The following is a 27,039-nucleotide window of genomic DNA, read 5'->3' as shown; positions in this document are numbered from 1 at the left end:
AGGGATTGTTCTGACTAAATCAGTTCTCAGATTATCTGTTTTTGTTTTTGTATGATACAGTCATGGATGTGTTACCAATTTTCATTGCTATGTTAGGTTTATCACTGTCTCGACAGTGTGTTCTTTCTGGGTCGCTGAATAGGAAGGACTGCACTGGAACTGCAAGTTAGACTTCCCAACAAAATAAATGATATTCTTGACAATTTAACCAAGATGTTGCATCTTAAGGACGTATGCTAGAATTTGGTGCGAAAATTTTCCCAATAACAGAATTTCTTCAAACTTTGGATATTGAAGGACAATCATCTAAGAAACAAAAAAATGCAATAAAAATCATAGGTCACCGCTATCGAAAAAGAGTTATCTGCCCTTGAAAACGGCATTTCCCCCAAAAATGACGTTTTCAAGGGCAGATTACTCTTTTTCAATACCGGTGACCTATGATTTTTATTGCATATTTTTGTTTCTTAGATGATTGTCCTTCAATATCCAAAGTTTAAAGAAATTCTGTTATTGGGAAAATTTTCGCCCATCTCATATACAGGGAATTATAGCGTACGCCTTTAAATGATTTATTCTCTACATATGTTTTAAAGCCTTATGTCCCAATCTGGTTGGGGAGAAATAAGTACGTTTGTTCCATGCAATTTTAGCATTCTCTGGTTTTTATGGAAAGCCATGTTTGCATTAATCTACATTTATGTCTGAAGAATGCTGATTTAACTGATAAGAATATGTACCTTGAAATTGCCAAGTGTTGTACGCCACCTTTAAAATAATCATATGTACAAGTTATGGAGGTATTGTGATAAAAGCATTGACTAAATAAAATATTCTGCTATATATAATACAGGACGATGATTTAGCGATGATTGCTGCCCAACAGTACTACATTGACTATGGATCTAACTTGAGCACGGAACGCTTACAGAGTCTTCTCCCCTCGTACATTCCCGACAGCCTCCTCGCCAAACCTAATGCCCTGACATACTGGATGCAGCAGGTCAATGCCAAAATCCGTGGCCCCTACTTTGCCAATGATAGAATTAAGGGACTTAAGGTTAAAGAAGACATTGTGAGCTATGCAAAATATAAATGGCCGCTACTGTTCTCAAGATTCTATGAGGCGTACAAATTTGCCGGACCAAGTCTGCCAAAGAATGATGTTATAATTGCTGTGAACTGGACCGGTGTGTATGTTGTGGATGATCAAGAACAGGTTCTGCTGGAGTTGTCTTTCCCTGAAATCACAGCTGTCTCCAGCAGCAGGTAAACATTCTTTGTCATGTCAATTTCTTAATCATGGTTTATATTAAGCATTTGCTTAATATATTCTTTTAATTCATATTTTTCTACCCAGGGCTAGCCCGGGCACCCTGGGTCTTACTCCACCATAAAAACTAGAAAAGTCATCATATGACCTAAATTGTGTCAGTGGGACTCTAAGCCTGGCAAAAACAAAAGATTAAAGGAACAATACACACTAAAATGTTTCTAATCTTTCTAACTTGGAATTTTTAATCTTTCTATGTTTTATAGAATTTCCTGATCTTTCTATACCCACCCACTTAGCTCAATAGGGAGAGCACTGATCTATGGATTGCAGGGTCTTGAGTTTGATCCTCGGGTTGGGCCGTATGTTCTCTGTGATGATTTGATAGAAGAAATTGTGTCAGAAATCATTCGTCCTCCACCTCTGATTCATGTGGGGAAGTTTGCAATTACTTGTGGAGAACGGGTTTGTACTGATACAGAATCCAAGAGCACTGGTTAGGATAAATGCCTGCCATTACAGAACTGAAATAGTGTTGAAAAATGGTGTTAAACTCAAAAAACAAAAACACTTATCTTTCTATGTTAGAATAGATTTAACACAAAACAAACTTACAGAAATTGCTTACTTACAGAACTGGCAAGATGCATGGCCAGAGCTTTACTCTAGCAACGGTGAAAGGGGATGAGTATACATTTACCTCACCAAATGCTGAAGATATCCGTGACCTTGTGGTGACCTTCCTTGAAGGACTGAAGAAAAGATCCAAATATGTGATAGCTCTACAGGACTACAATGCTCCAGGTTGGTGATACAGTAGAATTTCGCTTATAAGACGCTCTCACTTATAAGACGGTGGACATGCAATCTGTGATTTCTTTTCTTTTAAATTCCTTGTAGTACAGGCTCATAACATGCTCCCCATTCTCTAAACTGGAAATATGTCCCGTAATAATGTGTCTTATAAGCGAACATATACAGTACAAGTTATATTCAGCCATCTCAGGAGTAGAAAGTAACTGTTTCTGTAGAATTTGTGTTCAAGCCATAAACTTCCTGTTTTAACAACTTTGGTCTCATTTTGAAAGGGTTGTGACTACCCGTGCTTCGCTTTGTGATGTTTATCAGTTTCTTTTAAAGGACCAGGCTTAATTAGAAAAGAATTAAAATTAATTTTTAAAATAGTTAACTTATTTGAGGTATGGATGACTTTTAAAATGGAATTTCAGGGGAGTGTGGGTCTAGTGGTTAAGGTGTCCGCTGCTCCACCCATGGGTCATGGCTTTGATCCCCACTGGAGTCATGACCACACCTTCTCATACAACACAATTACTGGGTTTTCCAGGAAATGGACATGAGTGTCTCAGATTAGCTTTGAGCTTTCAACGAAATGGAGCTAAAATAAACTAGTATAAATTAAAATCACTATGGCTAATAGAAACTTAACAGTTTTGGTTTATATGAATACCATTTAATGTGCATTTGTAATTGTAACTTAACTTGTAACATACAGTATTATGTTAAATAAAACTAAAATTAAAACATCTTTGGAATGCTACCTAATTTGGTTTAATTAAATTTTATATGAAATCTTTTCAGGTGACACATTCTTGAACTTCCAGAAAGGAGACTTGATTGTATTACTGCAGCAGAATGGTGAAACTGTGATGAACTCCGGATGGTGTGTGGGTGAATGTGTCCGCACGACGAAAAAGGGAGATTTCCCCGCTGAATGTGTGTATGTGCTGCCAACCATCACAAAACCACCTCCTGAAATATTGGTCAGTACCACCTATACTTTTACAGTCAATTCAAATATTGTAAACCATTAGAAATAAGATTTATAAACAACAGCAAGGTAGGGGATTCCATTGCTGAGTGGTTAAGGTCGCTGACTTGGAACCACTTGCTCTGACCATCATGTGCTGCAGCCATCTTGCTGGTTTTACCAAGGTGCTTACTTTTACTAGAAGTAATAACTTAAGTTCTGCCTACCATTTTAACCTTTAGCATGCTAGGTAAATTGTCGTCTGCTGCAAATGTCGTCTGCTAAAATTGTTAAGTTCATTCAATTTGCTCCAAAATTGAAAGAAATATTGTCAGAGTAGCAAACAGCTTGGAACCTGATCAGACGCCGATTTAATCGGCGTCTGATCTGGTTCCAAGCTGTTTGCAAAGGCTGTTAAATTCGCCTGCAGCAGGCTAAGGGTTAAACTTGAAAGTTGACATATGGCCTGAACTATATCATTGTGACTTTAAAGAGAATATAAAGAAAGGAACAAACAATTTAAAGTAAAGTGTTTAAAGGTCAGTGTAAGAGTTTTTATGCCATATATAGATACTTATTTGTAGAGATGATAGAGATTTATACTTGTATTGTTGTCCTTTTAACTGTATTTTACACCTTTTTTACAGCAACTGTTTGTGCAGTCGTCAGATCCCTCGATGTTAGTACAGAATACAGGAGAGGTAGTTATTGAACCTGGAGAGAAACCTTACACACTCGAAGACTATGCTATGGACCATTTCAGGTATGTTGTGAAATATGTTGATATTCACATAATGTTTAATTCACCTGTTAAAAAAGAGGTTATTTTCATCTATTTTATGATATGTCACATTTTTTGTCTTAGAAGTTTGATTGCATTACTAGGAAAAGCGGTCATATACATTTCAGTATTATAATGTTTATATTCAGACCTCCACCAAAGAGGACCCTTTCAAAAACACTGTCACAGGCCAGCAGACGACGCAAGCCTGATGAACTGTGGAGATACTCGAAGGAGCCTTTGAAACAGCCCTTGTTGAAGAAATTACAGGGACGTGAAGAAGTCAGTCAAGAGGCATGCATGTGCTTCCTCGATATCCTTTCTAAATTAACAAACATTGATATAATATTGTTGAAATCATATTATTACTTGGGAGACTGCTTTGTATGAATTCCACAAAATTTAGTCCGTTAATATGAATGATTTCATAGTTTATTTAACAAATGATTTAGGCATTTGAGTGGTTTATCGCTAGATTTAACATGGTTCAGTGTGAAGGAATCGAATGCATGGGCGTTAGCTTGATAAATATTTTTACATGGTCATTGCACTATTTTGATAAAGATAGTGCTGGGCTTCTTTATTCAAGTAATAGTAATGTCATGTGGCAGTTTGATGTCATAATGCTCTCTCGACGGTCCACGTGCCGTTGTTTATCACAGAATATACAGAGGTTGATCCTTCTTCTTTGTTGAACTGGCAATCAACTCCAGCCATGTTAGAAATAAGGTTAAACTCCTCATTAACATGTTATACAGCTTCTCCTAGGTGTTCTGTTTGAAAGGAATACACAAGTTTTGCCTTAACATGATTTCACCTATCCTGAAGTACATGGGTGATCACCCGTCAAGACGAGGACGTGTAGCCAATGAACTCACTGATCAAATCTTTGAGCCACCACTCAGAACTGTAAGTTACATGTTTCGTTGATACATTGCCCTTTCACACAAAAAATACTTAATATTAATAATATACCAGTCAGTCTTTAAAAATCAGTTTCTGGCCAGATTATGAGTTTAGTTTTAAATAGATTTAGTATGCCTAGATTTCTAGGTACTGTGTGCATTACTCAGTACTCTGTGTAATATATCAGATATTCTACTTTCGATATAAAAAAATGTAAATGTGTGACCTTTTCAAGTTGAAGGCCAGGGATGACACTCGGCAACATTCGGCAATACCCGTGTGATTATGTGTTCTCATTAGGGCAGTTCGGCCACTACTTTAAATCAAGAAAAGCTCCAACATGTCATGTCTGCGTGATTTTTCAGTTAATTTCTTTGTTGTTCATGCCCAGTTTTTGCACCTTGTTAATTGTATGTATTAAAACTCATACCTTTCATTATAGGAGATCTTGAAGGATGAAGTCTACTGTCAGATTGTTAAACAGTTAACAGAGAACAAGAACAGGTCAGTAGTAGGTCATTAGGTCAATAGTACAGGTTAGTAGTAGGTCATTAGGTCAATAGTACAGGTCAGTAGTATTAAGGTCACTCTTATTACAACAACGTTTAAAAGATGCTTAAAAAAGGACACAAGCAGTGAAAATTAGTTGAAAACCAGTTTCGTAAGTTTTAAAAAGTTGTGTTTATATAGAGTCTCGTTAGAATTAAAACATTGAGAAAGTTATTGGCAAAACATGTAGTTGATCATGATTAATTCATGCTATATGGACACTATTAATTTAAAGCTATTGACTGCCCAGTCTGTACTTTGGGTTCATAATCCAGCCTAGGTTGTAGAATTTTTTTCATAGGAGGAAGCCACCTAGCTGGTTATCGGAAGGCTAGTGGTTCTAACTAGGTACCTGCCCATGTTAAAATAAGACACAGGAGAGGGATGGGGGACCTTTTGTCTTCATCTAGCTGCCTTGAAACAGCTGAGAAGTCTTCATGTTTGATTTTAAATGCAAATGAAAAAGAAGAAAATGATCTATTGTTTCACCTCTACTACCCATCTACTCAGTCAAACCTGTGTTGAAGACTACCTGTGAATATACACCACCTGGCTCTGAAGACTACATGTTTTGTTTCCCACTTTAACATTTACAGTGTATTTTAACCTGTGAATAAAGTATTTTAACCTGTGAATAAAGACCACCTCCCAGTAAAGACCACATTTTGGCTCTCCCAAGGGTGGTCTTTATAGACAGGTTTGACTGTATTGTTAAATCTTCATATCTAGTACATTTGTTCATGATTAACCCTGTCCCTGCTAAATTTCTAAAATGGACTGGTCCATCATTCAGTTTGGGCAATACCATTTAATTTTTGAAGGGGTGTTCACTGAAAATTATTGACAGAATAGCGAATAGTGCAGACCATGATCAGACTGCACGGATGTGCAGGCTGATCTTGGGGTGCACTGGTCGCATAGGCAGAATCACTTGCCGCCAGCAGGCTAAAGGATTAAAAGAATTATAACAGAAACATGAATATCCATTTACAGAACAAGTGAAGAAAGAGGTTGGGAGCTAATGTGGTTAGTGACCGGGTGTTTTGCGCCTTCAACAAACCTGCTGAAAGAAGCGACCTTGTTCCTTAGGTCACGTCGAAACCAAATTGCACAGGACTGTATACACAGACTACAGAAAACATTGAGGTAAATAATTTACTGTGATAAATATTACATGTCTGTTTTACAATTCCTCATTAATGAGCCGTGCCATGAGAAAACCAGCATAGTGGGTTTGCGACCAGCATGGATCCAGACCAGCCTGCACAGCTGCACAGTCTGGTCAGGATCCATGCTGTTCGCTTTTAATGCCTATTGAAATTGGAGAAACTGTTAGCGAACAGCATGGATCCTGACCAGACTGTGTGGATGCGCAGGCTGGTCTGGATCCATGCTGGTCGCAAACCCACTACGTTGGTTTTCTCATGGCCTGGCTCATTTATTCTTGCTGTGTGAAACTTTTACTTTGTCTGGAATTCTTGGTTGTTAAAATTGGTTATGTTTTATTGAAAACTGTTTGCTAGATTAATCATTAAATCAGTTGAGGATATTAAGCAGAAATGTGATTTAATCTGAATTATAACATGATTTGACTAGAAATTAATATCCTTAGTTATTAAGTCACATCAACACTACTAGAGAGATTTGTCAACATTTTGCAGGAATGGAACAAGAAAATACCCACCTCACCAGGTAGAGGTAGAGGCAATACAACACAAGACGACACAGATCCTTCATAAAGTCTACTTTCCCGATGACTCAGATGAGGTATGTTGTAATAATAATAATAATAAACATAATATTTTATTAAAGTAGCAGATTAAGACATCAGACTTATAAAATGACCCCAAGAGGGTCAAGACACAGTGGTTCTGTGGTGGCTGTCTCTAGCTATGAAACAGGTGCAAGGTTGTTGAAACAGGAGGGCCACTGTTTATCAAACTATAGATTATTAAAATTGAGATATGAATCCTGTGTATGGAAGCTTTTTCACTTTGCACACTAAAGAAGCATGGAAGCTTAAGAAGTTAAGAATGTCTTCTGTACCTTGCACTGTCCTCCCACTGAAATTACTTGCAGTGTTCTTAAGGAATTGTCCATATTTGTAACCAATGGCGACTATAAATGAGATTACTGGTACACACATGCTACAATATGACCTTCAGTGTACTTCTCTGTTGTCTCCATGCTAGCATATGACCTACATATAGCCATACTAGGGGACTTGCATGACCAGTTGTGCAAGGTTGCTGAATATGAATCACTTGTCCCTTGCTGCTGTAGGTTTGAAAGCTCACCTGAAAGTTGATATCCACAAATTCTTGTCCCCTCTAAATTGCCCTTTTGGCCCAAACTCTGAGATTTTGTGTCCCTGAAATTAAATGAATTTAGTTTAATACTAATTTGTTTTAGCTCGATTGCCATGAAAGCTTCAAGCATATTGTTACCATTCTTGAGTCCGCTTCCTGGAAAAGCCATTACTGGTGTCATATGAGAAGTCATGGTTGTGACCCCAGTGGGGCTTGAACCCATGTGCCCTGGATTGAGCGGCAGACACCTTATCCACTACAACATTTACAGGAAGTAAAAGAAATACACAACTATTTACAATGATTATAATCTTTGCTATTTTTGCAGGCATTTGAGGTAGAATCAAGCACAAGAGCCAAAGACTTCTGTATGAATATTGCCAACAAACTACGTCTAAAATCATCCGAAGGGTTTAGTTTATTTGTCAAAATTGCTGATAAAGGTAAGCAAGAATTTGTTAAAGATCTGATTTTCCTATGTACAGAAAATGACAAACAGCGTTTTAGTCTTCATGAAGTCTGATTTGTTTCTGTGAAAAGTTTTAATTTTCAGCTGGGCATAGAAGTTATTTAGTCTTAGTTTTCTGAATGTGTTTTATCTACCTAATATAATGTTGAATATCCAAAGTGAAAATTGTTTCCATACAAAACAGCGAGTTGAATGTGAAATGGTTAAGTTAAAAAGAAATTTAGCCAGTATCGCGTGCTCCAACTATTTAAGAGTGTTCTGTATTTGTAGATCTAAATGCTCCTGCCATAAAATGAGTCAGGGGCATATAGTATTACCTCTGTCTGTGTGTGTGTTTGTGTGTTCATCAAAGGGTGGTGTTCATGCACAGGCCATAACTTTGACATGCATGGTCTGATTTCAGAATAAATTCACACAAATGATAAGCATGGATAGACGATGTGTCATGCGCAAAACGATTTCACTAGCTCAAAGGTCAAGATCACAGTCCTTGGTTGAACTTAGCCAATTTTCACTACATATACAGAATACTAAATTTTCTGGTTTTCCTACAATATTTTTTTTATGCCCCTGAAGGGAGGCATATTAGTTTTCAACTGTCCATCCGTTAGTTCGTCACAACGTTAACTTTTTACGTTAACTTTTTGCATGAAGGCACTTTCCTCGCGAACCACTGCACCCAGGACTTTCAAACTTCACATGCTGATAGTAATTATTGAGAACACAACCCCTATTGACTTTGGGGTCACCAGGTCAAAGGTCAAGGTCACCAGGTCAAGGGTCAAGGCGCTGCGGGGGCATTTGTCACCATTAGTGACAGCTCTTGTTTGTAAATAAATACGGCCAAGGGTCCTTCTTTTAGTTTGTGAGCAGTACCATGCCTGTGAACTTTCTCTTGTTGTGGGGGCATCCGTGTTGATGACACATTTCTAATATATAAACTATTATAACAGAATATAATTATATGACAAAGTTAAGTCACAAAAAGCTGTGGTGTATTTATGTTAGTTTAGAATTATTATTCCACATAATGGTTTTATATATTTCAGTGATAAGTGTTCCAGAAGGTGATTTCTTCTTTGATTTTGTACGTCATTTGATAGACTGGATAAGGAAAGCTAGACCAACTAGGGATGGTAGGTGTATAAACGTAGAACATACTGTTTGATATTTAATTTTTTTTCTTCTATGGCTTGAATCCAAATTATGTAGACCATGTATACTGTACAAGAAATATTCAGTTTCCAACAAATGTGCCATGTCTGAATTGTGCGCAATGATTACCACAGATGGACTCTGTCTGAATTATTTGCAGCAGTTACCACATACGGAATGCATTTGAATTCGTGCAGTGATTACCAAATATGGATTTAGTCAAAAGTATCCACAGTGATTACCACAGCTGGACTGTGTCCGAATTAAACTCAGTGATTACTGTAGATAGACTGTGTCCCCTTTCAATGTTTACTCATGGTCTTGAGCATAGAGTTGATTTTCATATTGATTTGACAGTATTGTCAATATGCTATTGTTCAGATGTTTATCTTTGACATACACTTTTACTGCTGTTTGTATATAAAAGATGTTCTAAAAATATGATAGACACAAGCATTATTTGCTTAAAATTAATGACAATATTCCTTGTTTTCTAGTTCATCATGATTGTTCATTTGGTAAGGGTATAAATTGAAAGCAGTGGGACAAATATATAAGAACTTTGGATAACAACTGGTTAACAGTATGTTATGTTTTTATCAAAATTATTCAGGTGCACCTCCTCAGTTCACATACCAAGTTTTCTTCATGAAGAAACTGTGGACGAATCTTGTACCAGGACGAGATATGAACGCTGATCTGATCTTCCATTATCACCAGGAACTACCCAAACTGTTACGTGGCTACCACAAGTGCAGCCGGGAAGAATCTGCTAGGCTTGCCGCACTTATTTATCGTGTCAAATTTGGTGAACAGAAAGCCGGTCTACAGAGTCTTTCGTAAGTGATTTCTCAATTTACCCATGCAAGAAACAATAGCCCTAATATTGATCTTTTTGGAGCCTCTATGACTTCCAGTCACTATCCTCCGACTGTTTTTAGTCTGACTATTCGAAGAATAGGGGAGCTATCCTACTCGCCCAGGCGTTAGCTTTAGCGTGAGCGTCACATAAATGTTAAAAGTTTGCGTGCCACCCCAAATATTTTCAAAGTCCATTGAGATATTGCTTTGATATTTTGCATACTTGTTTACCATCATGACCCTAGTCTGTAAAAAGGAGGAGGCAACTCTATCAAACATTTTGACTGAATTATGGCCCCTTTTCGACTTAAAATATGCTTATTGTAATGTTATATACTTGGCATCATTGAAAAGTTACCACTTAATATATACTTCTTTACTTGTTTATACAATATCTACATCATTTTTAGCTCGACTATACGAAGTATAAGGAGAGCTATCCTACTCGCCCGTCAGCGTCGGCGTCTTTCCGCGTCCCCACCTTGGTTAAAGTTTTTGTGCACTTTCTGTTTTTTCAACTTATCTCTGTAATTACTTGATGGATTTGATTCAAACTTGAAATACTTTTTCCTCATCATTATCCACATCATCTGACATAAGGGCCATAACTCTGGCACCAATATTTCATGAATTATTCCCCCTTTTCACTTAGATTTTCAGGTTAAAGTTTTGATGCACTTTCACTCTATCTCTGTTATTACTGAATGGATTTGATTCAAACTTAAAATAGTTGTTCAACATCATCACCCACATCATATGACACAAGGTGCATAACTCTGGCACCATTTTTTTATGAATTATTCCCCCTTTTTACTTAGAATTTTAGGTTAAAGTTTTGGTGCACTTTCACTCTACCTCTGTTACTACTGAATGGATTTGATTCAAACTTAAAATATTGTTCAGCATCATCACCCACATCATATGACACAAGATGCATAACTCTGGCACAATTTTTCATGAATTATTCCCCTTTTTACTTAGAATTTCAGGTTAAAGTTTTATGCACTTTCACTCTATCTCTGTTATTACTGAATGGATCTGATTCAAACTTAAACAATTGTTCAACATCATTACCCTTATCTTATGACACAAGGTGCATAACTCTGGGACCAATTTTTCATGAATTATTTCCCCGTTTTACTTAGAATTTTAGATTTATTAAAGTTTTGATGCACTTTCACTCTATCTCTGTTATTACTGAATGGATTTGATTCAAACTTAAAATAGTTGTTCAACATCATCACCCAAACCATATGACGCAATGTGCATAACTCTGGCACCAATTTTTCATTAATTATTCCCCCTTTTTACTTAGAATTTTAGGTTAAAGTTTTGATGCACTTTCACTCTGTCTCTGTTATTACTGAATGGATTTGATTCAAACTTAAAATAGTTGTTTCAACATCATCACCTACACTATATGACACAAGCTGCATAACTCTGGCACCAATATTTAATGAATTATGCCCCTTTTTGCTTAGGATATACTTATATAGTGTTTTGATACATTTTATCTTTACCTCTCTTATTACTTTAAGTTGATATTTTTGACATAGACTCAGGCTATTGTGCAATATCTTCATCCACAATTGGAGTCATTAAACACTCCAGTGACAGCTCTAGTTTCCTCAGATGTGCCCAGTTTCACTATCCAGCATCGAAATAGTCGAGCGCGCTGTCTCCTGTGACAGCTCTTGTTTCATGGCCTGTGCGCGGTCTATTACTCATAGACCCTGTCTGATCATGTCTCCTAACCCATTTCATGACTGTCAGATGAGAACAGCACATACGACGTGCAATTTCACGACCTGAAAGTTTAGCGTCAACCATGTCAATGGCCTTATGGCGTTGATCGTGCCTTAAACGTGGCATTCTTAGCAAGGATATTCTGGATTTTTTAACGTATTCCTTTTAGTGTGTCGACTAACTTTCGAGTGTGATGAATAATTTGCGATAGAATTTTTGTACATGTCGACATTGCTGGAAAAAGCCATTTTGCACGTGCAGCCCGTGCCTCAAATGGAGTTAATCGAATTTGACAAATCTTTACACCAGTGACGTCTCCGTTGCATCAATAATGTAATCGTGTTATGCTTTTAACACAGTCCAGTGCGATTTTCAAAATATAAAGGCCATTAGAGTGGTAACTTTTCAGTGACGCTGAGTATAGTTTTACTCATAGCTTATATTATACTATCAAGCACTGAGAATAGTCGAGCGCACTGTCCACTGACAGCTCTTGTTTGGTGTAGATTGTTTTCATGTGCTGAAGCTGTCTAGCTGGCTGTCAGAAGAAAGTAGGGGCCTCCATAGCAAAGTGATAAAGGTTGCTGTCTGATTTGAATTCTCTCACAGCAGTGGGTGTGAAACCTGGCTTGGAGTGTAGAAGTTTTCATGTGAGGAAGCTTTCTATCTGGCTTAAGAAAGGTTGTTGGTTTTACCCAGGTGCCTGCAATAATGCAAGGAGGGGCACCCCCTCCACCCCCACCCACTCCCAACCATCAAAAGCTGGAAAGTCACCATAATTATGATCTATTATTTTGTTGGTGTGACAGAACAAAAATTGATCTTTTTTGTAATTTATTGTTTGAGTGTGGTTTTTCAATTTATTTGTAGTTCTTTTCTGACAATTTCTTTTGTTTTATGTAGTTAGATAATGAGTCTTTATATTGGGGTATCTTTTGAAGTAGTTTCATGTTTAAGATTTATTACCAAAAGAGATCAAATCTTGGTTTTATATTGATTTTTATTTTTCAGACGTATGTTACGAGAGCTTATCCCTGCTGACCTGATAAAATCTCAGTCCCCCGACGATTGGAAGAGGGTATGTATGAACAAACTTAACAATGTTACCCGTTTGTATAAAAATAAGCCATAAATACAGTCGATACTCGATATCTCAAACTGGCATATCTCAAAATTCCGGTTTTATCAAGACATTTGAGCCGCGCCATGGGAAAACCAACATAGTGGGTTTGCGACCAGCATGGATCCAGACCAGCCTGCGCATCCGCGCAGTCTGGTCAGGATACATGCTGTTCACTTTTAAAGCCTACTGCAGTTAGAGAAACCATTAGCGAACAGCATGGATCCTGACCAGACTGCGCTGATGCGCAGGCTGGTCTGGATCCATGCTGGTCCCAAACCCACTATGTTGGTTTTCCCATGGCACGGCTCATTTTCAAGTCCCTTCCCAAAAGATGCATTCGCAAATCATTTTGAATTGAATTTCAGTTATCTTGAAGTAAAATGTTCGATTCCTTGGAATTTGATAATTTGAGATACCGAGTTTCAACTGTATACCGTTTTACCAAAACGTAGTGTGTAGAACGTAGTACTGGCCTTTTATAACTGTCAAATTACCATTTTTGGAAAAAAAAAAAAAAAAGATTAAAATAGTTTTCTAAAGCCTTGAGGCATTACAGAAAATACAGCAATATGTTAATTTTTCTGCTTTGTGTATCTTGTATATTATATTTTGTATATTTTTTTTCTCCAGGCAATTGTCAGTGTGTACAATGCTGATTCTGGTTTGTCACAAGAAGATGCAAAAATAGAATTCCTCAAGGTCATCTATAAATGGCCAACCTTTGGTTCTGCATTCTTTGAGGTCAAGGTAGGTCACACTAAGCTTCATGTCAGTGACTCTGATATTTGAATATAATTCAGGTGCAGTGAATACATATTTTGATAGATAAGATTTTATAACAAATGTAGTAATGAAATGTTAAAAATTATGGCAGAAATAAATATTATGCAAACTCTGGAGAAATCTACAGATTCTTGTTGAAAGTATGTAAATCTGCAAAGAAAGAGCCCACCTGCATAGCTTAGTATGGAGAACACAAGTCTATGAATAGCAGGGTCTGTGACTTTGATCACCGTGCAAGGTGTATGCTCTCTGGTGATTTGATATAAGACATTTTGTCTGAAACCATTTGTCCACCACCTCTGATTCATGTGGAGAAGTTGGCAGTTAATTATGGAAAACAGGATAGGTCTGTTACAGAATCCAGGAACAATTGTTAGATGAACCGCTTGTATAACTTAACACTGATACTGTTGAAAAATGGTGTTTAACCTAAAACAAACAAGTCGTGCGAGGAACGAATATGCCAATACATTTGATGTTAGACATACATTTATTTTGTGCTAGTACATTTGAAAGATCAAGACTTAGTGTAATCATAAATTTTGCCACAGTTATTAATGTGTATTTCAGCAATGTCAGTTGTCTCCCATCTAAACCAGAAGTACACTTACTTGAATACATTTTACTTTCTTTTTCCAGCAAACTACTGAACCCAACTACCCAGAACATGTGCTGATAGCTATCAACAAGAATGGTGTTAATCTCATTCACCCACAGACAAAGGTTCGAAACTTTTTTTTGTCCTTCACTTTATCAATGTTGCTGGTGGCCTCCATGGCCGAGTGCTTCAAACCACTGGCCCCTCACCGATGTGGGTTCGAGCCGCACTCGGGGTATTGAATTTTTCATATGAGGAAGCCATCCAGCTGGCTTGAGGAAGGTCGGTGGTTCTACCCTTCTACCCAGGTGCCCACTTGTGATGAAATAATGCACAGAGGGTCAGCTGGGGTCTTCCTCCACCATCAAAGCTGTAAAGTTGCCATATGACCTATAATTGTGTTGATGCAATGTTAAACCCATCAAAATAAAATAAATAAATTACATTTTATGTATGTAAATTAATCGTATCTAAAACCACAATATTCACACCAGTGTAATTTAAATGATTTCACAGTATTTGGTTATTTGAAAAACTAACCTAAACAATGTATCATTGGAATATACTGTTATGTTTTAGGATATCTTGGCGACACATCCATTCACCAAAATATCAAACTGGAGTAGCGGAAACACGTACTTCCATATGACGATAGGAAACTTACTCAGGGGCAGCAAACTCCTCTGTGAAACTTCATTGGTATGTATTATTGCACTATTCGTGACAGATATTTACATTTAGGCCATACAAGAATATGAGACAAGACTTTATCGTATTATCTTTTCGAATATATAGTCTATGAAATCATTTTACATGATCTATAAGTCGCTATGATAAGTCTTATCTAAAACTTTCATAACCCTAATATTCTACTAGCCTGGAAAATTAGTAGTTGTATACGGTCTGTTCCATGACACAAAGCTGTATTAATAACAATGGATAACAAAATATGCATCAAGAACATTCTTTCAAATCTGATTACCCGCCCGCTTAGCTCAGTAAGGAGAGTGTTGGTCTACGGATCGCGGGGTCGCGAGTTCCATCCCCGGGCGGGGCGTATGTTCTCCATGACAATTTGATAAAAGACATTGTGTCTGACATCATGCATCCTTCACCTCTGGTAATTCATGTGGGGAAGTTGGCAGTTACTTGCGGAGAACAGGTTTGTACTGGGACAGACTCCAGGAACACTGGTTAGGTTAACTGCCTGCCGTTACATGATTGAAATACTGTCGAAAAACGGTGTTTAAACCCAAAACAAACAAATCTGATTAAGTCACCAGACATGTATAGAGACACAACATCAAGAATGTTATGAAAGTATTTTAATGTCCTCCTGCATGACATGAATTTATTATGTCATTTATGTGACAAAATGCAAATCTTAAACTAATTTCAAACCACATATTCAAATATAAAATGCCGGTTTTAACCAATTCTGCTGAAAAATAACTTAAGGAAGTGGACTAATGATAATCAGCATTTTCCATTTTATTGCATAATTATTATTGTCTGTGTATGCGATTTCAGTTTTCTCTGGTTGTTATAAAAAAGTCAGTGTTCTGTTATGTCTGAGGGATGCTGATATCGGATAAGAAAATACACAATAGGACAGAAGCTGCCATTTGCACTGCACAGATCCGCTTAACTTTAAAAAAGATTGAGAATTAACCCAGCAATTTGACCTTAATTTGGTTTAAACTAATGTGAATGTTTATGTGAACTTGTTTCATTTTCAGGGCTACAAGATGGATGACCTATTGACCTCATACATCAGCCTCATGTTGACAAACATGAATAAACAGCGCACAACAAAGAGATAACTCTGTTATGACTCTGGATAAAAAGGGAGACTACTTTCACAAGACATTTTGTAAATCTTATGGCAGTTTTTGTAGCCTCCTAATTTTGGAGTCAGATCAATAAAAGAGCATTTGCAGTCATTAGTTAACATTTTCCAGGAAGGAAAAAGATTTATTTGAAAAATAATTTGACATTTCTGCAAATTTACTGATGGTGAAATGTAAATGATTAAAAACGAAACATATTTATATACACATGTGTCCATATTTACACATCTAACCACACAATTATGTGTTCAAATTACAGCACATGAAAATATTGTAGACATGCTTATGTTTTGTACATGTATCAGAAAAATGCTCACATTCATTATGGAGCATGCTGTGTCTATTGTTTAACGACATATTTGTTTGAAATTGGAAATGTAAAAAATGATGTTATGATTTCTTCTGCAATTATGCCATTCAGCAACAAAATTACAAACTTTAATTATAACGTTTTTCAAATAAATACTATGGCCTAATCTGAAATTAAAATGTGATACATTTAAGTATAACTGCAGGTCTGGTCCCTGGGATTCTGTGAAGTCACTTATTTTTGTGGTGGGGGGCGGGGGCATGAAATTCCGTGGTTTTGGCCAAAACGGCTATTTCCTTTGGGATATAAATTTGAGGATTTTGACTCCGGAACATGAAATAAATGAAGATTTGACTCTTTTATGTGGTCTTATTTTTTTTGGATTCATTCAAGCATGGAATCCATGAAAAGTAGTTCCTTACAAATGCTGATGACTAAAATACTGTTGAAAAATGAAGTTAAACCCTAAACAAAAAGCAAAACAACAAAAGTTACAGTATCTTATATGGGCAATTTATATGAAACGATGGCATAGGGCAAATTACATGTATAGAGATCAATGATATAACTTATGTAAAATATGAAAATGTGCTTTTTTTTGTAATATCACTACATGCTAAAAATCCATCACATGTGCTTATAAATCCAGTATCACATTTATTATAAAAATCCAGCAAAGCCAGTCACAGTTGTGCTATATGTCATCACACAATTTTATATGAAATTTGATCACATTACTTATGTAGATATTTATGTGGGAGATGGTCTTATCGACTGTCACAATTTAAGACTATATGTTGTACATCAAGGAGAGGTATTTGTAAATAATTTGAAAGATACCAGTTCAAGTAGAACGCAGTATGATACAGTTGAAATTCTGTATTTCAAATGCCAAAGGGTCGATAGTTTTACATAGAGGTAACCCAAATTAAGAAAATTAAAATGAAATGTTGTCATGCGTTTTTGAGACCGGACTTGAAAATGTCGTCGATATAGCCAGAATTTTGAGATAAGCGATTTCGAGGTATCGAATTTCAGCTGTAATTGTTTGGTTGCCAAGTTACCATATATAAGATGAACATTTTCTAATATGACATAATTTGAGTTACCATGGTGACATTTTTTGTGATGTTGAATAGAATATATATTCTCCTGTCTCCCTTAAACAGACATAATATTTCATGTATATATTACTGTTGTTGTCTCTGACAATTTTTTTACTTAAAGATTATTTATACCTAGACATAGAGTACCAGAGAAGAAAATAATTTGAAATGTTTTACTGCAGTAACACTTAAAGAGTTCCCAAAAGTTATGAAAAAAAAAAGTTTTATTACACTCAATGTTTCCAACAGAAACAAAGACTTTTGCACATTTCAGTACCTCTCATGAACAGACTCGGTTAAACCGAGTCGGCTATTATGTTGCTTGGTTGTGTTCTTTGCTTCCAAAAGATTTTCACAGATTCTATTAATAGATAAGTGATCATGCTTGGAACCTACTGAATTTGAATATGTGTATTAGATTTAACATCGTACGAATTGACTGCATTAAAATGTTCCACTTTATTTGGAGAATATTTCTATCTTTCATATTTTGTTAAGATATATTAGGTTAAAACAAAATATTAACTATGAATGTATATATGACAGTTGTAAGAATGTATATAAAGGTACCTTTATTAAGAAGTATTTCAAGGTTGTGAGAACGTATATAAATGCTTTATACTTGACCTTGTCCGTCAGACAGATGTGCATCTTTTATGTGTTACTATGTACAGCATTGTGTAATTGGTTGTTTCTGTCAATAATTCAGTTATAATATTCATCAGGATTGTTTATGAATATTCATCAATAAATCTAGTTACTCTTTAATATTCACGGGCCAGTCAGTCTGTTTTATTGATTAAATTTGTTTGATGTAAGTGAGGCAGTCTATATGTTCCTTAGTGGTGATTCAGTTAGTCCTGCTTTGAATATTCATGTTTAAATCTGCCTGATTAATATTCATAATGCAATTGTTTTGGAAATTTGAGCTCTTGTTTAATATTCTGGTTTTAATTTGCCTAATTGATATTCATATAAATTGTTTTTCTAGTTTTTTGATACAAAGAAGGGTTGTGAAAAATGAAATTTTGCAGAAATGAACAATTACACAAGGTTTCTTGTTTATGAGTTTGTGTTATTGTGTGTAACATTGAGGGATGAGTTTTGCGTTATCTTGTTTAAGGATTTTGTAGTTTAAAAGAATATTCCAGTTTAAAATGTGACAACTTATTTACATAAATATGGCTTCAGGTGTGCATGGTTTGTTTGATATTAATATTTTAACTTAAGAATTAGATTAGGTGAGAAAAGCTGGTCTTTTTGCATTGGATATTACTACCACAACTAATTGAATATTAATTAAGATTTTATATTTGATTAAATTATTTAACTTTTAGCCTGCTGGTGGCAAGTGATTCAGTCAGTAAATTTTCAGTGAACACCCCTTCGAATAATGAATGGTATTGCCCAAATTGAATGATGGACCAGTCCATTTTAGAAATTTAGCAGGCTAAGGGTTAATTGTGGTTTGCTTGCAGTACGACTATACCAAATAATAAGGCATAATCCAATGAATCTATTATTTCTACTTAATTATTTCTTGGGATATTTTTTTTTTATTTTTGTAAAATTAATCTCTTTAAAGAAAGAAATAGGATTGCATACATTCCTTTGAATTGACATTCCCAAAAAGATAGAGATGAATAAACATTCCAGTTCAAGAACATATGAATAAACATTCCATATAGAATAACCATTCCAGAATAAAAACAGGTGATTACACACATTATATTTAGGGATTTGTTTGCATGTTCATTCCAGATAAAAAATGATTGCACCTTTCACTGTGGATAAATTTGAATAAAACATTACAGTTTCTTTGTATTTTAAGAATAGAATACCTAAATTTAAGGAAAAAATATATGTTTCTTTTTCCTTTGCAGACTATAGGGAGTAGGGTCTCGTCTGCTAATTTGAAGTGTGAGCTGGGGAGGTAGGGAGGGGGCTCTTTGACATTTGTTAGAAGATCATTTTCTGTTATTTATATATGTATTTACATTCCATATTATTCCTGTGATATATTTCACGTGTCTTGTCTTTTCCAGTTTATTCCATATTCCAAATGTGTGTTTGTTACCTAATAGATATGGATTTAATTATTTTCAAATCCAAACATTTTGCAGAAATAAAGCAAATAAGAAAGTACAAATCTAGAAGGGTGAAGCTGTGTGTAAAAATGACTTATTTGTGTCTAGACTGAAGATAAATAAAAACAAACCGCTGGTGTTAAGCCTGTATATTTAAACACAATGAGAGGCAGATCTATTTCATTTAAGGTTAATTCACAAGATTTTGTGGGACGTACTTTATGTAAATTTGTCTTTGACTATGTTCTAATTAATGTACTTTGGCAGAGATATTTTACTTTCTTGTGAAAAATCTTGTATACTGATTACTGCTGGATCTAAGTTTAATGCAGAACTATTGTAACTTCATGTAGAGTACATGTAACTACATTTTAAAGTACAGAGATGGTAAGAGGTGTTAGTGCACTGAATGTTTTTTTTATTATTTTATTTTTGCTATGTTTGCGAAAAATGACACTATTAATGACATATATATATTAGCTTGTGTACATATATATACTGTGGTTCAGATACATATCAATGTGTTGTTTATATACAAAAGCAATAAAATATAATTTTTGAAGTTTGTTGTAATTTATTTACCATCACTTCTTCAGATATAGATCTATGTAAGAAATAGCTTGGTGATATCAACATTTTTTTTTCAGTATTGAACTTTGAGAGACTTAGAGAATGCTTCATTTTGTCCAGAAACTGAGGTATACTTTGTTGGTTTTTGTCTGTTTTAGGTCTTTCATATGAGAACTTTATAAGTACATTAAATGAGCTTCCTTTAATGCATGAGGTGGGCTCGATTTTATACCCCGATTTCGCCCGGTACACTGATCTGGCCCGATTTACACTTGTTTCAGTCAGTCTAGTTGAGCTGCGAGACATACCTGATTGAAACATCGTGTACCCAACCACGTGGTCTGGATAGTCCGGTAAGGGTTGAATTGAGCCCACCTATTACTTCTCTCGAGTATTCTAACGTTTGACGGAGATTAACACTTCTAAGGTTCATTATTCATGCAACTTGTATTAGTACAATATCTCGGTACCTTTCGAAAACTGGCCAGATCCCGTCATCTTCGTTCCAGAGTTTTGGCCCCTTAAAGAATATCGGTTCCTTTTGAAAACCGGCTAGATTCCATCATGTGTTCTAATGTGGTAATATATTTTGATCTTACACTGGGTCCATATTTTGAAGAAGAATACCTCAATTTTCAGAGAACGTAAGATGCAGTTTGCAATAACATCCCAGAGATGAAATTGCACATTTCTTTACAATGACATTCATTTCTTAATGGCGTGGGGTTGGGAGTGGGGGGGGGGGGTGCGGGGGGCGGCTTTTGAAGAATATTTTAATATTTTCAGTCATCTGGGACAGTATTGTAAAATGTATATTCGACTGGCATATTGTTGGTAAAGATGTTGTTCGTTTACCAAATATTTCTTTGGTTTGTTGGTTGCTTAACTTTAAATCAAAGGAACACAGAAAACAGAAAAACGGGAACAATGTTATTTAGTTTATTTTGTTGGGTTTAGAGACACACCGACACATTTTAGGTCATATGTTGAATTTTCCAACTTTTGTTGGTGGGAAAAGACCTCGGGTGCCTAAACAGGCATGGTTTCAGGCATGAGCGAGCACATGGGTAGAACCACCTACTTTAGGTAAGCCATCTGGATATCTTCCTTGCATGAAGAATTTTACACCTCAAGTGAGGTTTTGATTCCATATCGACGGTGACGGGCAAGGAATTGTAAGTCAGCGCGGTTTTTCAAATTTTTAAATCTGCCAGTAACTGAGTCTATCTTATGAAAGCGTTTGAAGATACATAGATCACAAAACCTTAAAATCATCGACGAACACATTTTCTGGAGTTTTATTCCAGCAAACATCCAGACACGTATTTTTTATTTTATTTTTGAAGATGAACATCAGAAAAGTCTTGTGACATTAACATATGGTATCAACTCTGTCTCCATTTCTCTTTTGCAAGTAATAGACTTGAATATTCAATTTGTTTTCGTCAAAATAAATAATACCTGTCATAAATATACCTCAATGCTATTTTCCGCAAGAAATGATAAATTGTTTGTCCGAAATACCATACTTTACATATTACACCAGAAGTGACGAAATTCACGTTCTTGCACATACACATAATTGAATGTAAACAAATGTTTCATGCACATGGAAAAGACTGTGATTTTTTAATGTTGCCGGTGCAGAACCTACATACATGTTTTTGTGTTAGAGGACTTGGAGAAATATGGTAAGCAACTGTTCATTTATTGAACTAATGTTCTAATAACCTTTGACACTAGTTTCGAGGACATATCGTCTTTGTAACACATGGATGCATGTTGTTACGCTGGAAAAAATAGGTCTAAAATTTATATATACTTAAAGCTATACTGTATAAATTCTTTGTTATTTCTTTGCTGAGTTGTGTCCAGAGTATCGGGAAATGAAGGGAAAAAAAACTTACCATAGAAAAAGTTCCGATCTTTCATTAATTGTTTTATCGGCGCATGTTTAAAATTTCAATGTTAGAACGTCGTCATGTTCAGGAAGCTGTGTAGGGTGCATAATTCTAACGACACGTCGGTTTCATTTTCTTATTGAGAGAGATCGTAAATTGATCAGAAAGATCGGGCTGTCGAAGTTGTCGATTGGGAGCATATGAAAAATCTTAATGCTGTAGGAAAGTTGGGAGTTTGTTAGTAACAAAATTCAAAATTGTGGTGAGAAAAATGTTCCTTTGAATAAACAAGGACCACGTAGGAAGGAAAAAATGGATGAATTATTAAAGTATGAAAGCAGTAAAAACGAAAAGAAAAGCCTGGAATACAATTCTACGTAGAAAACGCAGATATGATTTCCAAAAATATTGTGAAGTAAGAAAGAGATGCACGAAAGTGACACGTGAAACTAAGGAACACTTTGAGAAGAGAATGAAATGAAAGATCGGAATAACGGTGTGTGATGAAGAACAAAATGTTAATTTGTTGATAACTTTCTTCTGCCAAATGATATTGTTCCTGCTTTTGCCACTAGATACAATGGAACTCCTATTACAAAGGTTGCAGTTTCAACAAATGAAGTATTCAACAGACTTAATGCCCTCAAAATTTCAAAATCAATGGGTTAAATTCTATTACATGCACATGTACCTCCAAAACTTTTGAAGGAATGTGCCACTGTTTTAAATTCTCTACTCTCTTCGATCGTAACAAAACTTTTGAGTACGGAGTTATTTCTGAAGACACATCACTGCATTACACAAAAACAAAAGTGAAACACATGTTCAAACTGTAGACCCATATCTTTAACCTCAGTACCATAAAGGTTTTGTGAAAAAGATCAGTAAGAAATGTATTGATGCATCACATGGAAACTAACAATTTGTTTAGTGGATCACAACCGCAGTAAATGCAGTTGTGTATTGCAATTACTGGACGTTCTTGATGATATACTGCAATTTCACGACTGATATGATTCATTTAGTCATATACAAAAAAGCAGTTGATAGTATTCCGCACAAGCGTATAATTGAAAAAATACAGAAATATGGCATACAAGTTGAACTTCTAGATTAGATAGAACATTTCCTAACATGTAGAAAACAGCGTGTCATCATTAATGGACAGAAATCTTACTGGCACGATGTAACATCCGGATTCCTTAAGGAACTGCTTTGGGTCCCGTGCTTAAATTTATTCCTGACTCTTAAGAGTACTTAAAAAGTCATGAAATATGGTTAAAAGTCCTAAACTTTGAGTGAAGTTTTGAAATTTTTACTAACTACGTGAAAATTATGGAAAATACATGTACATGGCAAATGTGGTGACGCTATTTGTAGTGGCGAAATACGTTAATCGTAACAAGGTAGAAAGTGGGACGAAAACACTGGTTCCTAGCTTGCGCACTATTCATTGCATGAAGTTTACATCCAGCAATATGTCGGCAAGGTTATTGTTGACGAAACAGTAAACATATTAATCAAATAATATGTTGGTGATGGAACAGTTAACATTAATTAAACAATGCGCCTCTGACCTACAAAAACTCAGTTTTGAAAGAAGAGATATCAAAATAGTGTTCATAGAAATACAGAAAGAAAATAGTCATTGGAAATAAGAAAAAGATCCTTAAAAAGTCCTTAACATTTTGTTCAGTTAGTCTGTATGAACTCTGGTACAGGTCAGAAGATCACGGCTACTAAAACTGAAAACATCTTCCACAAAACGAAAAAGAAAGACTGGTCATTCTATCAAATCAAGAAACATGATTCTACTGATGACAATAAAAAAATAAAAATAATTATTTAGCGGAAAGGAGGACTGTGACACTTTATTATATTCATTTGGTGCATATGAAGACTGCCACTAATTCGATGGCAGGGGAGCGTTACCCCCCCCCCCCCCACCCCCGCCTCCCCACCCACACCCCGAAATTTTGAAGCCAATGCCGGATACACATGCGTGCAAACGGTTTCAAAGTCTGTAGCTCTTATAGTTTTTGAGAAAATAGGGACCTAAACATTTTATAAAAAAATATTTAAAACATTTCTTCCTTCTGTCATAGTATGTGACAGACCCCTGTTTATAAAAATGAAGCTACTTTATGCGTGTCCAGCTACAACTGAACTTGAAAACGCTGACGAGTACGTGACTTGTCATAATCGGAGCATGTGAGCTGTTTTAGATGTAAAAATTACGGAAGCCACGAATTAAGAAATTGTTGTGTTTTTTTTTTCTTAGTTATATCTCGTGGCCACGAGATAACAATTTTTGTTTTTCGTTTGTTTCATCTTAGTATACCTCGTGGCCACGACATAAACTAAAATAAAAAATCCGATGTCCCCTCCACGCTTCCGTAAATAATACAACTGCACGTCACCTGTTTGGCAGATAAGACTAAGAATTATATTCATAATAAACTGTAAATGGCGAGATGCACATGTGTATATTAAAATGCTGACCCCCTATAAAAGATGTTCTAGAGATTTGGAAACACTTTGAAACAAAATGTAAAACAAACTGTCATTTCCGTGGAAACACTTTGAAACAAAATGTAAAACAAACTGTGATTTCCGACAGCAAGTAAGTCGCGACAGGGAAAATTCCACTTAATGATAATGCATGTGAGCAGTTTTAGATGTAAAAATTAGATAAAAATGCTGACCCTCTATATTTCGGTATATTTTCATGTTGGATTAGGTTAGAAATAAGTGGTCATTAAAATCAGTAAAGATATTGTTAGTGACCGTACACAGTAACATCTGGAATCGGTATGATAAGTATGGGGATTACGCTAACGCCAAGTCCCCACTTTATCATACCGACCCCACAAATTTCCGCGGAGGGTCACTAACAAACGCAATAATTTACAAGAGCACTACCTGCAGGTGCCATCGCTCGTCTGTAAGTGCTGGACAATACTGTGAAATCATTAATATTCGTGGGGGACTAATTTTCGTGGATTTCGTGGTTGAGTCAACGAACAAGTAAAATCCTCATACATTTTATTTTTAAGTTTTTCACTCTTTAGTGACGTAAAGCGCGTGACGGCTGTAGGTTTGACCGCATGTTCTTCGCTCCTGGATGACTTGAAGCACGTGGATGCTGTATGTTTTTACTGCATGTTTAGTAGGTCTGGGTGACGTAAAGCATGTGGGGACTAAAACAGTACAAGGTGCGTCATAATGCATGATAATTGCTCTGAAAATTGCCCTTGTTTCATTCTTTTTTGTAGCATACCATTTTAAAGTATGTCCATGAATAGTGCATCTATCGTGAAGAAACTCCTACCAGAATCGTTGCTTAAAATAGTATCCGATGTGAGCCCGTCAAATAAATATTATATTAATTATATTAATCTGCATTATGTCCTAAACACAAACAATCACGTTTCGTGAATTCTTGACACAACGAATAAAGCCACGAAACTAAAATCTTCGAAAATTGCATAATCTGTAGTAGTCATATATACAGTAAAACCTGTGCTCAAAGACCACCGGTGGAAAACGTAATAGAGAGGTCTTTTTTTTTTTTGCAGGTGTCTATCAACATTGTGGTTAAATTGGCAGGGAAAATAACGGCCCTTTTTTTATTCAGGTTGTAGTGACTTTTATTCGGCAGTGGCGTTTAGCACAAACTTATTCTGTACTTATATTAGTTCGATTGCGATGAAAGCGTCAAGCTTATTTCTACCACTCCCGAATACGTTTCCTGAAGAAAAAGGACACAACATGTCACATATAAGCAGTGTTATCATGACCAAAGTAGAGCTCGAACACACGACCCCAAAGGATGAGACATCGACACCCACAAGTTGAAATGCACAGCAACTATACCACGAAACATATTTTAATTGGTTGGAAATCCACGTATTGTAGTCAAGTTTTATTTTCATAATAGTAACCAGTTTGTAGCATTCTCTTGATATATATGACTTTAATGTAACTATGATAAACAAAAGTAGCATATAAACAATGTAGGCCTATCACTATTTACTCTTTTGGGGACACAACGCTATAAAGAAGTAAGGCGTATAATACATTTGGTTTCTTTTACTAAATTAGTTTGTTTTTAAAAACCAACATGAAATATGGAAAGCCTCACTTGACTAAATACATAAACTAACTGTATTTGTAGAGCTACATTCACAATTAAATGAAAAATGGTAGTACACATTTCTTATTATGTTTACAAGTATAAGGTGTGTACTGTTTAAAGCTACTCCATGTTGAGGTGAACTTTTTCAACATGATCTTTTGCACCAAATTTGGCTTAGAATGTATGAATGACCCTGAAAAATGGCAAAATGAGTGAAAATAAGTGTTAGATATTTGTAAATAGCATGAAGAATGTTGTTTTTTTCTCCAATGTTGTTTTATTTCAAAAAGGTTCACACGGTTTTCTACCTTCTGCACAATATATTCGGAAATTAAATAAGGATAACTTGAAAAATTCAAATCAGAATCAAATGTCACTTTGTACCACTTGTCACATTCACTGTGCCCAAATTTATGGATATTTTAAATAAATGTTTTGACTAAAAGTGTAAATCGCTTTGAACTTTACAAACAGTACTGCTTATACACCCACATAATTATGTTAATTTTGACTAAGCATATACACTATGAAATATTGTTCATATTTCATACAAATTTGGGACTAATATATCTCTAAAATATCTTTAAGGTAAAAAAAAGTAGCAATGTGCTGTTTTCAAAGTGCTAGCTGAATGTTTATAATCAAGGTGTTAGATATTGAAAAGAATACGTCAGTAATATATCATACAACTTTTCATGAAAATATAGAGTATCTTAAAGTTACACCTCTGGTTAATGAGTGATAACAATAATGAAA

At 35.6% G+C, this 27,039-nt stretch overlaps 1 protein-coding gene across 5 annotated transcripts in view; it reads left to right on the top strand.

The window, feature by feature from the left end:
* Positions 1-20,236, top strand: part of LOC123554948 (myosin-VIIa-like) — a 67,867-nt gene extending 47,631 nt beyond the window's left edge. For all 5 annotated transcript variants that reach the window (XM_053547458.1, XM_053547459.1, XM_053547460.1 and 2 more), the window contains 17 exons: positions 854-1,269; positions 1,908-2,077; positions 2,873-3,054; positions 3,689-3,804; positions 3,972-4,135; positions 4,640-4,731; positions 5,171-5,232; positions 6,271-6,423; positions 6,939-7,044; positions 7,915-8,029; positions 9,105-9,191; positions 9,824-10,049; positions 12,829-12,895; positions 13,571-13,687; positions 14,363-14,446; positions 14,901-15,020; positions 16,061-20,236. In XM_053547458.1, coding sequence (XP_053403433.1) covers positions 854-1,269; positions 1,908-2,077; positions 2,873-3,054; positions 3,689-3,804; positions 3,972-4,135; positions 4,640-4,731; positions 5,171-5,232; positions 6,271-6,423; positions 6,939-7,044; positions 7,915-8,029; positions 9,105-9,191; positions 9,824-10,049; positions 12,829-12,895; positions 13,571-13,687; positions 14,363-14,446; positions 14,901-15,020; positions 16,061-16,144 — 2,361 coding nt within the window. In that variant the 3' untranslated portion in view covers positions 16,145-20,236. The remainder of the gene's footprint in view (positions 1-853; positions 1,270-1,907; positions 2,078-2,872; positions 3,055-3,688; positions 3,805-3,971; positions 4,136-4,639; positions 4,732-5,170; positions 5,233-6,270; positions 6,424-6,938; positions 7,045-7,914; positions 8,030-9,104; positions 9,192-9,823; positions 10,050-12,828; positions 12,896-13,570; positions 13,688-14,362; positions 14,447-14,900; positions 15,021-16,060) is intronic.
* The last annotated feature ends 6,803 nt before the right edge of the window (positions 20,237-27,039 follow it).

The sequence above is a fragment of the Mercenaria mercenaria genome, chromosome 7 (genome assembly GCF_021730395.1).
Source record: "Mercenaria mercenaria strain notata chromosome 7, MADL_Memer_1, whole genome shotgun sequence".
NCBI classification, from domain to species: Eukaryota; Metazoa; Mollusca; class Bivalvia; order Venerida; family Veneridae; genus Mercenaria; species Mercenaria mercenaria.
Note: the sequence above shows the minus strand (reverse complement) of the source record. Positions and strands in the feature narration are given on the sequence as shown.